The sequence below is a fragment of the Corvus brachyrhynchos genome, unplaced genomic scaffold, assembly GCF_000691975.1.
Source record: "Corvus brachyrhynchos isolate BGI_N302 unplaced genomic scaffold, ASM69197v1 scaffold99, whole genome shotgun sequence".
Taxonomy (NCBI): domain Eukaryota; kingdom Metazoa; phylum Chordata; class Aves; order Passeriformes; family Corvidae; genus Corvus; species Corvus brachyrhynchos.
Genome location: NW_008239778.1, coordinates 796997 through 812016, shown reverse-complemented (window position 1 = coordinate 812016; position 15020 = coordinate 796997). Strand labels below are relative to the sequence as shown.

Here is a 15020-nt window from a genome sequence, read left to right as displayed (position 1 = left end):
CCCCCAAACCCCTTTGTGCGCTCCTAACCCCTCGTGCGTTCCCTCCACTCCCCTGTGCCCCCCTTGTGCCCCCCCAGCCTCGCCACCCTCCCTTTGCATGCAGCCGCCGGGCTGCGGGAGCCGCTGGCCATGGGCACGAAGCAGACCAAGGGCTGCCCGCCGGGCAGCGCCGGGGAGAGCCCCCCGGGCCACCACCGCAAGAAGGCGGCCCCCAGGGAAAGGGGCGATTTCCTCGCTTCCCTCGTGGTGAAGTCCGGCGAGAAGTTCGGGAAGGGGGCTGGCGGCAGCTTGCCCCCGTACCACCGGCGGATCTGCATGATCCAGGACATGCTACTGCTGGTCAAGCAGGGCAAGCAGGAGGAGGCCACCGAGCTGCTGAAGAACCTGCGGCAGGTGAGGATGGGCGGGTTCCTCCAGAGGGAGGGCGGCTGCGGTGAGGGGGAAAAGTGTGGGAGCGACCTATCCTGCTTTGTGGGAAGCCCAAGCAGGGGCCACGCTCCGCTTTTGCGGGTCTGACTCTCGTGGCGTCATTTTGGGGAAGTGGCAGAGGAGCTGCGGGTTGGTCACGGTGTCAGAGAGGGGGAAATACCCCCGGGGAGGTGCTGCGCGTTGTCTGCAGCGAGGAAACCCTGCCGGGTGCATTTTTCCCTCCTTGCCTTCCTCGCTGGCGCCGACAGCTCTGGGATTTCTAGCTTACTCGAGGTGGTTCCCACTCAACTTTCCAAAAGTTTGGTGTTTCGAGCAGCTCCGTAAAAGCGCCGAGGCAGTTTGGAGCTGGCAGCTTTTGAGAATCAGCTCTTTTCCTCCTGGCTCAGAAGCAGCCAGAGTTGGCAGCGTTGCTTTTTTATCTCGTTCTTTTTGACGCCAACAATCGCGTGGTGGAGTTTTGCTGGTGTTGACTGGGAGAAACGAGACGCTCTGGGGGAGTGGGGAATTAATTGTAGGGTGCCCGAGACCTTTTGCCTTGAGAAATCTGTTTGAGCTGGGCATTAGCTGGGAAGCAACAGGATGGAAAGCTGCTGTGAGCAAACAGAAAAGGCAAATTAGCATTTAATCTTTTCTGCTGATAAAAGCCACCCGAGTGCTGGGCGTTTTCAAGGCTCTGGGGTGCGCAGGGCTTTGGGGAACAGCGAGTTTTCCATGCAAACCCAAAGCAGATCCATCTTCCAGCTCGGTGTAACCAGTTCTGCCAGCTGGGGAAAAGTTGCTCAGGTCTCTGCTGGGCATCGGGAGCTGCTTTCTTGCCCTATGGTCTGGCCATGGAAAAGCACAGCTGGTCCAGTCTGGTTTTCTTTTGGGATTTTGTGTTTGGGATTTGCTGTTAGCATTTTTTCCTCCCCCATCTTTTGGTCCAGGTAACTTTTTAGCGAGTGGATGTGTAGTTTGGGGCATGTCCCTGATCCATTCAGTCCACTTCCATTTATCCCTATGCCCAGCAGGTTTAGGATGATCTTTGGAGCAACCCAGCTGAGAAATCTGAACTGTTTCACATGATTTGTGGTGGGTTTTTTATGGAAAACTCTCACCACTTTCAACTTTGGGATAAAATACTTTTCCTGAGGTGAACGTGCCGCCTCTCTGGGAATTGGGGACACAATTCCTTGGGACAAAGACTTCTCCATTTGGGATCTGTGTGGCTGTGGGGGTAGAGTTGGGCAGCAGATCAGAGCCCAAATGTTGCACCCTCTCAGCCACGCCAAATCTTTACCGCTGCCGCAGCCCATTGGAGCTGGCAGAAGGACAGGTGCTAATTTTAGAGGGTGTTTATCTCAAACACCTCCCCAAAAAATAAACCTTGGGGCCTGGGAAATGCCACAAATCACTCCCAAGTTCTCCCTGGCTCCAGACTGGTTTTTCTCAGGTCTGTCCTCACCCTCTGATAGTGCAGAGTGAGGGAGCTGGGCTGGGTCACTGTGGATGCCCTAATGACAAACCTGACCACGGGGGAGCCCTGGTTGCTGGAGAGGGGAAGAAAAAGCTAAAAATTCATCTTAAACTGCTGGGGGAAGCAAGGAACCTGTTAGAGTCAGGTACATCTCTGGCAGTGAGTGTCTCTGAAGAGCTTGCTCTGATAAAATAAATCTTAGAGTGTCAAAATAGAGAACGCTTTGTCCCAGATACTATAATAGACTCCAGGCAGGTTTTTAATGAGGTGGTTTTATTCCCTGCCTCCAGGGAGGGAATGTGGGATGCCCCACTGAACAAATCCTGCCTGCTGGGTGGTTTTCCAGCAGCTGGATTTGGGGAGGAGATGTTTTAGAGGGGCATTGGTGGCTCCAAGGGGCCACTTGGGTTGTTCCCACTCTGGCAGGAGCTTTCCAGAGCTGAGCTCTTGGAGTATCTCAGCCTGAAAGTGAGGATTTGGGGGGAAGGATGAGCTTCCCCCTTTGGAAAGGGGTGGATGGATGAGCCTGGTGGGGCAGAGATTTTTTTTCCCTGAGCCATTTTTAGGGTGTCTGTGGCTGCTCTGTGTAGTTGCTACTGTAAAACCAAGGGTTTTCCAGCAAAACTGGGGTATTCCTGACAAACCCAGTGACCTGGTGCCCAGCTCTCAGCTGAGAATTTTTTTAATCCCAGGCATTTAGGTCACTGGGAGCCTTTCCACTGACTTCAGCAGGCTTTGAGGCCAGCCCAGCGTGCTGCTGAGGGGTGGGGGACAGCATCCCTGCCTGTGGAGGGGCTCCATCATTTTTTTTGGAGCAGGATGAGCACATGGCCAGAGGTGAAAATCTCTGTCTTTTCAGGTCTCCATGCCATGACATCCTGCAAGACAAGGTTGGGGGGGCTTTTTCCTGCCTGCTCCCACAAAAGCTGTGTGTGATAATCAGGGCAAGGCTGCAATCCGGAATTTTAAACCCTAACCCAGCCCCTCCACTGACACCAATGTCCACTGTGGCCTTTAGGATTTCTCCAAATTTATCCATCCTTCTCCCTCCCCTGAGGTTGGAGCGATGCTGTTTTCCTTCTAGGCTCTTGTAAGGATTAATTTGTGTTCCTGGGAACGCCTGAGGGTTGCAAACAACTCTAAAATACTGAGATACAAAGTGATTTTTTTTTGTTTAAAACGATAAAAAGCACGAACAGCAGACAGACTTTGCTTCTCACAGAGGTCAGCAGTGGTCTCTGGTGTGGAGGCAATTTGATCCCACTGCCTGCCCTCAAAATAACACTCCTGTTATTCCTCCTGCCACCAGCCATTCCAAAGGGTTTGTGCTCCTCTGGCACAGCCAGGCTGATTTAACATCGAGCTCCTGGGACACAGATCCTCATTTCTTTTTCCTTCTTTCTGCTCTGGAGTCCAAACCCCACACTGCAAAATCCAAATCCCCGAAATCCCAACAAGTGCCTGCTGCTCTCCTTGGCTGAGGTGTTTTCCCCTGAGCCATCCCCACGGTGCTGCAGAGGGAGGATGCTTTTGGCACTTAAATGCAGTGGAAAGACACTGAAAGAATTAAAATTTGATTGAGGCTGGAGTTCAGGCTTGCTGGTCACCTGGAGGGAGCCTCTGGCCTTCCATGGAAGTAATTCCTGCATGGAATAACTTGGAATTTATCTGTATGAAGTGACTTCCTAGGTTTACCTGGCAGCATCTTCTCTGCTTTCCAACAAGGAGCTGCTGCAGGGAGAGGCTACAAAACGAATTCATTCAGCATGTCCAGCACTTGAGCCATGGGAATCCATTCCAGACCCTTCACTCGATCCAGGTGGGAGAATTCCAGCCCCACTATTCCCAGTACCACCAGCTGCAGAGCAGGATAGGTTTTAACGTTACAGAGCGTGGCACTTTTATTTTTACTCTTCTTTTTTTCCCCCTCCATACTCTTGAGTTTCAGTGCTTGAGGCAGCCAAGCAGTGTCAGTATATTAAATTCTGGGAGTGTCTCTCCTGCTGGGGAGAGGATTTGTAAAACAAAGCGTGTTTTCCTCCTCCCTGCTGCCAAATGGGATCGCTTTTCCCAAGTGAAACGGGGAAGCGCTTCCCAGCACATTACGTTGCGCTCCAGGAATTTGCCATTGGTTATGGCTCGACGTGGAGCTTTTGCTGCTGCTCTGGGGGCTGGTGGGAGAGGGGAGGAGGAGGAATCCAGCAAATCTGAGCATCCTCTGCACAGGGCAGGTGAGCAGCAGTTCCAGGGATTAAATGGGGAAAAGGGGAAAAGGAAGCAAAGTGTGGCAATAAATCCCTGGGTGCTGAGGCCAAATGAGAAGGTCCAAGGTGTGGCAGAGCTGCAGCACTTGGAACGTGGATTCTCTGCTGTGCCAGCCTGGGGTGGGCACTGCTGGGGTGTGGAGGGCAGGGGAGAGGGGTCAGGGCCCCAAATGGGCAAAAACACCACCAAAAAATCCCATTTGCAGGAAAGGGCTGGGAGCAAATGAGCTCTGTGCCGACCAAGCCGTGCAGAGCCTGTGGCAGCCCCCTCCTGGCTGTGATCCAGCCCGTGATCCCTGTGGTTTATCCCACAAACATCCCACAAACTGCTGTGGGTGCAGGTGTCCCCCTGCCCCACCTGAGGCTGAGCCCTGGATTCTCCAGCCGAAGCTGTGGGGAACAAGGCACAGCCTGAGCAGGGCCTGGGAACTGTGTGGCACAGGGATGTTTAATTAATTAATGATGGATATCTTCGTTGTAAGAGGGGGCTTGGCCAGTGGGAATGGTAAAACACCAAAAAAAAATTAAATATACTGATGGAGACAGCTCACTTGGGGCTCCTGTGACTCCTTTGAGACACAAGAGCTGCGTGGAAACATTAAAAAGACTCGTGGCTGGACTCTGCTACCACTGTGTGCTTGCTCCTGGCCCTGGAGCAGCATTCCCATGGAACCCATCCTGTGTTCCAGGAATGCTGGAGGAGCTCAGCACTGTTGTGTTTGCCCCACAAGTGAATTCCTGGTCCCTTCTCCTGCCTGCTCAGACCAGCTGATGCACCAGAGGTGATCCAGCCTGGGGTCTCTGGGCTCCTCCCAGCCAGCAGAAGACAGGGATGAGGAGTTTTGCAGGATTGGGATTGTTTTTCCTCAAGTGAGGCTGGGCAGAGGGAGGGAGCTGCCCTGGCTGCAGCGCCGGGCACCGCAGGGTGGAAGTTGGGTAACCCTGCTCTGAGAGGGGGTGGCTTTGGGGTGAACACTCATTTCCTCTGCTTCAAGCTGCTGATGAAACCCCACCAGCGCTCCCCACAATTCTTTTTAACCCTTAGGCTGCTGGAGGTATTAACAACAAACGCTCCTGGCAGTGGTGGGGTGTCTCCTGCTCCAAACAGGGTCTCTGCTGTTCCCTCCGTGCTCCCAAACCCTGCCCTGCTGCTCCCTTGCAGCATCTTTGCCTTCTTCCCATCCTGCTGCTCCCTTCCCATCCCCAGTGGGATGTGTCCTGTGCCTGCTTGTCCAGGCAGCCTTGGATGTCATGAACCCCCGGGAAGGTGGTGGCTGCTGCTGCTGCTCCTGGGGGAAATGTGTCTTGGCAGGGAGAGGGGGGATAATCATAAAGTGGGGGCTGGGTTAGGCTGGGCTGGGTTGGGCTGGGTTAGGCTGGGCTGTGTGCTGTGGGCATCTGGAAGAGAGAATGAGCTCCTGCCTGTGCCCTCACTGCAGGCAGAAATCTCAGAGCTGGCAGAAGTTCATGGTTGTTGTTACACTCAGCCCCTGCTCAGCACTTTCTCTGTTTATATAATTGCAGGAATGTGTCTTTTTTCCCCCCCAGGCTCTGCTGTTTTCACACCTGAAGTGAAATGCAGCAGCTTGGGGCTCCAGCCCTGCAGCCAGCCTGGCATGCACCTTTTTTTAATTTTATTTTTCCTCTTTTCCTTTTTGTCTTGCTTCAGACTGTGAAAGCCCAGAGTGTGAGGATGTCTCCTCTCCCTGCCAGCGCGTGGGTGTGACGGCTGTGTGGGCAGAGCCCTCCCTGCACATCCCAGCGCTGGCATCTGGGCTGTGCTGCTGTGCAGGGGGCTTGGGGGGCAGGAGTGGGGGATGATGCACCTGAAATTCAGAGTATTGGAGCTTTAGGGTTTGATGTGTTGGGGGATTTGTGGCTCTGGCCTGCTCTTAGCTAAGGGAGGTGGTTCTATATTAATATTCATTTCGTTCTCCTACAAGGGATGTGGAATTTCTTTAGTATTCAACATCTTCAGGTCCTGGCCAAAAGCCTAATATGATTTAATGCCTGATTCCATATCTCTTTCTGCGTGTGTGTCTCAGCCTCCTTCTCTTTCAAATTTTGGAGGAAAGATCACTGCATGGTGAATTTCATCTTGCCTCTAAAAGGAAAAGCAAATTGTCCTTTCCATTCCTCTCCAAGCCGAAGGTTTTAGCTCCAATTATTCCCAGCTCTGACCTTGCTGCTTGGAGAGCAGGAACTGCTTAGAGCTTTCCAGAGTTCTCAGATCTTTTCAAGACTCTTTATCTTTCAGACTTCGTGTCTTTCAAAGTCAGAGGCACTTCCTTTGTGCGAGGAGGCTTTGAGCTTCGCCAGCTCCGGAGAGAGCCAAGGGGTGGGAGCTGCCTTCCTCCTCGTGCCTTTGGGTATCTCAGTGGATATCTCATTCCTTAGGGCCTCTTTATATCCCAATAATCTTCCCAGAGTTCTGGCTGTCCTGCTTTGCAGAGCAGGGCTCAGGTTTGATATTGCTGGGGGAATTTCTTTATGAGATATTTCTGTGTTTTCCAATGGTTCCAAAATCCTTGTTGGCCCATGGAGGTTTTCCTCGAGGTCTGCTCCTTCCCAGCACTGGATCCTGCTGCTGGCTGCTGATCTCAGTCCCTTAATGTCCCCTCTGCCTGTGGGATTTGTTTCTGAGCAGCTTTCCAGGCCTTTCCCTGCTCCTACTGGCGCTGCCCATTCCAGTGCAGCATCCATGAGTGCTCAGGGATTGCATTTGGAGGAGATTTCAGTGGGGCACTGGAATATTAATTCCAATTCTAACAGCACTTGTGTTGGAATGAAGGTTGGTTAATGAGAGACCAGCCTGGAGCAGGAGCCTGGAGCAAGAGCCTGGAGCGTGTGGGTTTTTTTGGAGGATGGGGATTTGTGTCCTGGGTTTTTCAGCTCCTTGCTTTCTGTTTAGCCACAGAAAATGAGGAAATGGATGTGAGGGACAGGACCTGCAGCTCTGTGGGAGGCGAAGTTCTGTTTTCTAACTCCCAGCATGCAAAACACACCGAGGTGAGCGAGCTCTGCCTGTCCCTTCCTCCCACTCCAAGGACGAGCTTGGAAAACACGATACTGAAACCTCCTTGAGTGGTTCCTGTGCCACCTTCTCTCTTAGTGCAGAGATTCCCTGGATTTTCCTGATGGAAAGGCACAAGGCTTTGAGCCAATCTGTGCCTGGGAGCCCCAATCCCATGGCTGGGAAATTCCCAGAGCTGCCTCTTCCCCTGTCCCAGGAGATGCTTAAACTGAGCCCACTCTGGAGCTGGGAATATTTAATTCCCGCCTTGTTCTGCAGGGCTGTTCCTTCACCCCCACCCTCCCCAAGGCCGGGATCTTGGCACAGGAATGAAATCCCAGCAGGGGAAAGCGAAGGCTGCTGAGGAAGGAGAGCAGCCTGCAGTGGGAAATGGTTGTTTTGGCCGGGGATGTGCTGAGGGCTTTTCCTGGGACACCTCTGTCCCCGTTCCCACGGAGCACAGAGCTCCTTGAGGGGACAGCTTTGGGATTTGGGGCATCCCCACCTCCAGAGGGAATTGGAATACAGGAGGTGTGGGGGTTTGGACCTCGATAAAAGAGCCCCAATTCCCTGCACGAGGGATGAATCGAAGCTGCTGCAGCGTCTAGCCCAGGTTTGGTTGGTGTTGAACAAACCCCAAGCCCTGGTTCAGCCTGAGCTCCCCAAAATCAGGGCAGTGGAGCCCAGATCTCTGCAGAAACAGGACTGGAACCTGCCCAAAGAGCCCCAAAGCCTTGGTTCATCCTGGAATCCTGCCATGTATTTCCATTTATCCATCAATTTGGATACAGTTCTCTCTGTTCCAGCACTGGAAGAAGAAGGGATTTGGGGGAAATCTTGCTCCCAAATGTCTCTGTGGCCTTGCTGGGCTTGCAGAGAAGCAATTTGGGATGAGAGTGTGAATGACCTACACCCATGATTTACATCCAGCCAAAATCATCCAGGATTGGATTAAATCTCCAGTTAAGCAGCCATTTTTTTGTGGTTTAAATCTTGATTTAAGCAGCCAGTTTTTTGTGGGTAGGATTTTTTTGGGGGGTTTATTCTGTAAGAAAGAGGATGTTTTCCTGTTTGGTTGTAAAAAGCTGCTCCTGCTCGGTGTAATTGGATACTTCCTTTCCTGAGGAGGGAGCCTGGTGTATCTGGGGACATTTATTTAGGCAGCTGTGTGGCTGGGTGAGAAAATTTGTGTGTTTTTATTCTGGTGGGAAATGGTGAATTTGGGGTTTACAGGAATAATTGATCCTTTTGTATCTCTGGCTCGAGTTACACAGAAATGAAAGAAACTGAAAGAGCAGAAAAGTGGTTTTGAATGGTCTTTGATCAGTTAATAAACTCAAAATATGCTGGATAAGACAGCAGACAAAGCAAATGTCTCAAAACACATTTGGCATTTAAAACTGGTTGATTCATTAAGTGGAGAATTAATTGTGCATCATGAATTACACTTCTGGTCACCATAATTACAGATCTTGCTCTCTCAGGTTGCAGTTTTACTTGCAGATTGGAAAATGTGCATTTCTCCTTTGTACTCCTGATTTTTTCATTGCTGGAATTCAGTGTTAAACTGGACTAAGTGAATTAGAATCATTCAGGTTGGAAAAGATCATGGAGTGCAACCTTTGAATTAACTGAAATTAAGATGTTTTCTTTGTCCACGTGAGAGAACCAGACCCTCCCAAAAGCTGTGTTTGCACTTCACTCTTTTCTAGTTGTGTTTTTAACAGTGACTTCCCTAAAATCATTGGCAGCTGTGTCCTGCCTACCTGGGCTAACAGGAGCTCTTTAAAATGAAATAAATCATAAAATTTTAGTATTAAAGCCTGACCAGAGGTTGGCGTCACCCTAAATTGTTGGTTTGAAATCTGGGTGGTTTAAAGTGAGTGTATTTTAATGTTTAAAGCTATTTTATAGAGCAGCATGAATTGAATTTTAATGTCACTGAATTGAATCCTTGGACAGCCCATTCCTTAATTCTTCCTCAGCAAGTTTGGGCATTTCCTGGTCACTTTGATGAGCCCAAACCCTTTACTTTTGGGTTGCTCTGGAGAGACCGAGCCAGCTGGGAGGATCCCACCTCACATCCCTCCAGTTTGGAGGCACATGCCAAGGTGGATCCTCAAAGGAGCATCCAAATCCCCTGGGGCCAGACAGGGAAGTCACTATGAAAACTTTCTACAAAGATTTTATTTTCCAACCAAAATACCGAATACCAGATCTAAAAATCTGATGCTGCAAATCAAAACACACAAGCATGGCATAAAACATGGGAAAGGCTTCATTTCTTCCTTTAATCCCCAAAACTGACTTTCCTTTGTTGATATAAATCAGGGACAAGGTTCCCAGTTCCCTCTGATGTAGAGCACAGCACTGACTGAGTCTCAGGATGGGAAATGGGAGGCTTTTGAGCCACCCTGAAAAATTTGGGATAATTTCCCCAGGCTGATGGTCTCATCCATTCCCTTCCCCATTTTTCTGTGGGTGTTTTGAGAGGAAAACCTCATCCCAGCAGTTCCCTTCCTCGGGCCACCTGGCAGCCTCTCCTCCAGAGGCCAAAGTCGAGGTTTTATTGCGTGTGTGCCGTTCCCGAGCTGTCAGGCTGTTTAATGGGATTACAGAGTGCCTGCCCAGGGAGCAGGGATGGGATGGATACAGCTGGACTGCATGGGGTGCCTTTGGAGGGGAATTCAGAGCATTCAGGACCCTGCTGTTTGCAGGTGTGGAGCTGTTCCTGCTGTCCCCGCTGAGTTTGAGACTCTGCTTTTCATCCTCTCTTTGGGTTAGAGGTGGAACTCTTCACCAGGTACCCCAAAACCACAAAGTATCACCAGGCTGGTTGATGCAAACAGGCTGCCATGGCTTCAGGCTGACAGAGGGGAGATTTAAATGGGATATTGGGAAGGAATTCCTCCCTGTGAGGGTGGGGAGGCCCTGGCACAGGGTGCCCAGAGAAGCTGTGGCTGCCCCATCCCTGGAAGTGTCCAAGGCCAGGTGGGAGCATCCTGGTCTGTGGAAGGTGTCCCTGCCCATGGCAGGGGGTGGAATGAGATGAATTTTTAGGTCCCTTCCAAGCCAAGCCAGTCTTTGCAAGATTTGTGGATTTGGGAAGGGATAGAAGTGTCTCAGCTGGACGTGCACAACATCTGCTCTCCCACATCTCCTTTTCAGTATAAAAATCCAGTCCTTTCCATGGCATTCTTCTCTCTTGCCTCATTGCTGTAGAACAAAGGTGTCAGCAGCTCCAAGAGCTGCCAGGCCTCCAGGTTTTCCTGGATTTTAGGATGTCTGCATCCCTGTAAAGGCCCTGAGTGCCTTGTAAACAACACGGGCGCGGGTGTGCGGCATCCAGCACATCCCGGCCCTGCTCCCACGTGGGGACCAGCTGCTGGAACTGTACCACTTCCAGGCAGGAATTCCTGGCATTTCTTGGCAGGGGAGGAACGTCCCAAAGCTGCCTTTCCAATCCATGGCACTGGTCATCCAGTGGGAAGGCTGAACTGCAATACAGGAGCAGCTTCGGTGCTTTTCCTGAACTCCTGCTTGGTTTTCCCTCTGTTTTCCTTCCCACCCTGGTGTTGTCCAGAGGAGGAGGAGGAGGATGGAGAAGCTGGCACGGTGCAGTGTGAGTTTTGGCTCTGAGAAACTCCTCCATCCTTTTTTAGATGTGGAGCAGTTCTCGGATGAGATGAACTCCCTGAAATTCTCAGGAATCTCTGCTTGGGGTGCTTTCGTCTCTTGCCTGTCAGCTGTTGTTCTCCACCAACACAATGAAAATAAATCAGCCAAACTCCTCTCCTGAAAGAAAATAAATCAGCCAAACTCCTCTCCTGAAAGGTCTTTTTAAAAAAAAGACCTCTTGCTGTTGCCACATCGTGTAAATCAAACTTTATTTTCCTCAAGGACTCGTGTTTGCTTGTGTGCCCTCCCTTTGGAGGAGGGCAAAAATACAGGAGTCTGGAATATTCCCAAAGGCAGGAATACAGTGCCATTCCCACAGGCTGAGATCATTCCATTGATTGCAGGAGGATGGGAATGACGCATGCGAAATCCTGGTGGGACCCAGCGCTGACCGAGCTCCATCTCTGGATGTTTCAGCTCTGACTGACCCATCCCAGAGCCAGCAGGATGCTGGTTATCCCACCAGAGAAATGCTGGAATCCCCATCCCTGGAGGGATTTAAGGGATGTGTGGATGTGGGGTTTAGAGGTGAGATAGTGGTTGGACTCAAGCTTTTCCACCCTAAATGATTCCAAGATTCTTTACCGGGAAAAGCTTCTGTACTGCTCGTTTTGCAGAGGGAATGGAGGAGCAGAAAGGCTGAGCATCCCCTTGGCAAAGGGGAAGAGAAGCAGGGAATTCCCAGGAAGAGGAATGAAGTGCACAGAAGTGGCAAAACCATAAGCAGGGCTCCGAGCAGCTGCTCCTTATCTCTTCCTGAGCAGGCACATCAGGGAAGATAAAGTAAAAAGGGAAAAGATAACACAGATTGAGTCTGCCTGGCAGCCTGGCTCTCAGAGAGAGCTTTTCCCAACCTATTTACTTGTCAGAGGTGATTTTGGATGAGCCTGTGGGATCTTCAGAGAAAACCAAGGTTTTTTCTTCCTGTTTCGTGCCTTGCAAAAAGGGAATCTTCCTTCCTGGCATGAATTTTTGGCATTTCTTGGCTCGGGGTTGGTCCCGAGGCTGGATTGGTGTCACTGAGTGCTAAATGCCACCCCGTGGCTCACCCACATCTCTGATTCCCCACACACCAGTGGCTCCTCCACTTTAAAACCAGCTCAAAACCAGTCATGTTTTAATGATATTGAAATCAGCTGCTCGTGGCCATTTGAGGAATTCCAGCCCGGGGTTGTGGATGTCTCAGTGGGACTGGAGCAGGGAAGGGAAGGCTCAGCACAATGAGGTCATCCTGGCTTTTCTTCTTGCTCAGCTCATCATCCCGCATCAGCTTTCAGGGATTATTCAGCCCCGTGGTTGGATCTGAGCAATGAGATTAAGGAGTTTCTGGGTCCTGAAAGCTTCTGGGGTTCTCCTTCCTCTGCTGTTCACTTCAGGAGGAGCTGCTGGTGTAAAAAATATCAGTGGTGGCTATTTTGGAGTTGGAAAAGAAATATTCTGGGCTTGCAGTGCCGGAGCTGGGAGTAGGAGCTGCAGGCCACAAGGCTTTGTTCCGGCACCTGTGGGAATATCCTGTGGCCACAGCATTCCATGGGACCCAGATTGGTGCTCCCAGGAAGGCTCAGCCACCCACGGGGAAGCACGAGGGATTAGCAGGGTGCTCTGTTACCGGTGGCATTCCAGGCTTCTCTCTGGGGACACTTCCTGGGGTGGTGTCACATTGTGAGGAATTAAGGGAATAGCCCAGGGCATGGAGACATGGATGCTCTGCTGATATTCCCACTCTGGAGCTGCTCTCTGCCTTGTTCTTGGGTGTCTTTTGGTCCTCACCCCGACAGTGAGGGCTGGGTGGAAGCCACTGGTGGCAGGAAACTCCTACTCCAGGCTGGGAGCGGTGAGAAGGAAAAGCCTGCACTGAACTCTTCGCAGCAGCTGTGACTCAGCAGCGGGAGCAGCAGGTTTTCCATGGGCTGATATTCCCACTCTGGAGCTGCTCTCTGCCTTGTTCTTGGGTGTCTTTTGGTCCTCACCCCGACAGTGAGGGCTGGGTGGAAGCCACTGGTGGCAGGAAACTCCTACTCCAGGCTGGGAGCGGTGAGAAGGAAAAGCCTGCACTGAACTCTTCGCAGCAGCTGTGACTCAGCAGCGGGAGCAGCAGGGTTTCCCTGCAGCCCTCTCCTGCAAAGTGAGCTCCAGGCCTGGTTTTCATCACCCAGAGTGGCAGCTCACGGCTCCTTCTCATCCCTCGGGCCACAGATCCATCACAGGCTGGATTTCCCTGGCACAGCTCCCCTGGGCCAAGGTGTGTTTTGTGTCTCATCCTCCCGAGATCCTCTGGCATCCCCGCTGGGAAATGGGATATCAACAACAGCAATTTAATGGCCCTGGCTGTCAAACAAAGCAGAAATACTCGATTTTAGTTGGGGGGTGGGTGGTGGGTTGACACGTTTTATTGCTGAAAACTGGATGTGATCCTGCCTGTCCCAGCAGGAGGGATGCTCCTGCTTCTCCTTGCCTGGCGTGGGGGTCCTGTGGGTTTGGGGGTGCTGAAAGCACCCCTTCCCCTCGGAGAGGACCCAGACCCTACAAACAGGGCAGGAGGGACAGGGCACAGCAGCAAAGCTGTTTATTGCCTGTGTCTGTTCAGCACCCCCGGGGAAACCTGGGGTGGATTTCTCTTGTCAGCCAAGCACGGGGGCTCTCAGGCCATTTTTGGGTTAATCTGTCCCATCACTGAGGCTCAGCCACCACCCTCTGGCCTTTCTGGAGCCTGGAGTGTGGTGAAATGAAGAGGAGGATCTTAATGGCACTTACTGGAAAGGTTGGCTGGCTCTGGGCTAGCTCTCGAGGGCACAGCTTGTGTTCCCTGGGATCTCATTCCCTGATTTTGTGCAAAATTCTTCTTCCAGTGCTCACTTGAGCTGCATCTCACTCTGGGGTGTCCCAGTCCTTCCCTGTGCCGCTGTGAAGGGAATTGGGTGGAGGAAAAAGAAGTTTTGCTTAACAAATTCTGTTTTAAGTGCTCTGCTAATCCAACCCCCTTGGCCCCAGCGGGATTTAAACATGTGCTTGTAGTTAATCAGGTATTTAAGTGGTTTTCTGACTTGGCAAGCCTGAGAGGAGATATCCCAGAGGAGAAGGAGGAGAGCAGAGTTGTGGCCTCCCGGCTGAAGGTGTTTGGAAATGGGGATGGTGAGGGCAGCAGTGTGAGTTTGGGGATGGGGGTTTAACTTGCTGTGACTCAGTTTCTCCTTTTGTTCAAGGGGGAGACATCAGAGATTACAAGAAAGGCAGTGGTTTGGTGAAACAGGGCGAGCTGGGATCAGTGTTTGTCAATAAATACATCCCAGCTGGCAGTGGAGGGCACAGCAAAGGTCCTGCCAGGGGCTGCTGAATTCCAGGACTGGCACCTCCTGGAGAGGAGGGCCCTGCCAGGCACCCAGGGTGAGACCAGAGGGGTTGAGAAAGGATTTTGAGGGAGATCACCTCCCCTCACTCTTTGAACAGCTACCTGGGGAACTCCCAGCTGTTTGTGGGGCTGCCCAGGAGAGGTTCCATGGAGTGTGAGGAAGATTTTCCCTTGGCTCATGGATTTCACCCCAGAGCCCCTGAGCAGGGTGGTTTTCCCACCTCAGTCTGATTTTCTCGCTGGGTATTTCTGCTGGGATTGCTCAGGAGGGGCTGCTCTGGGATTTGTCTCCACATAACCAGGCAGCATCACACAGCACTGGTGTTATTATGCAAAGTGTGGATTATTTAATCACACTAGTTTTTTTCTGCATTGATTTGCCATTGCTTTGAATCCCATTACAGGAATCTGCTTCATTAATGGACTTTGTCCATGCTCGAGATTAACTGGAGATGCTGGATTTGCAAATGAAAGAATTGAAATTCATGTTGTCCATGTTAATTACTTGAGTGATGCTGGCTTCCTTGGGGAAACCTTTATTTTTATTCCACTCCTGTTGCTTTGTCTTAATTCAGAAAACGAGTTTGGTGCTGTGGGATTGGGTTGGTTTTTCTCCTTTGCTGGAATTCCCTTTTAACTGTTGGGAAGGTACAAAGTGGTTTCATGGAATAGGCTGTTCCTGAGGATAAATTTTAATGCAAAAAAGGGTCAGGGAGCTTTTATTTCAATGTTTAGTTCAGCCCTACTTCCTCCTCTTTTGCTTTGAGCTAAAATCTCTCTGTAACTTGTTCCCTCTACATTTTTACCTTGCAAAATCTCTTAATTCCTGCT

At 51.2% G+C, this 15020-nt stretch overlaps 1 protein-coding gene across 1 annotated transcript in view; it reads left to right on the top strand.

Annotated features, from left to right (window-relative positions):
• Positions 1-6: 6 nt before the first annotated feature.
• Positions 7-15020, top strand: part of LRRC75A (leucine rich repeat containing 75A) — a 58267-nt gene continuing 43253 nt past the window's right edge. Inside the window, exon 1 of the mRNA XM_008640423.2 lies at positions 7-393. Coding sequence (XP_008638645.1) covers positions 130-393 — 264 coding nt within the window. The 5' untranslated portion in view covers positions 7-129. The remainder of the gene's footprint in view (positions 394-15020) is intronic.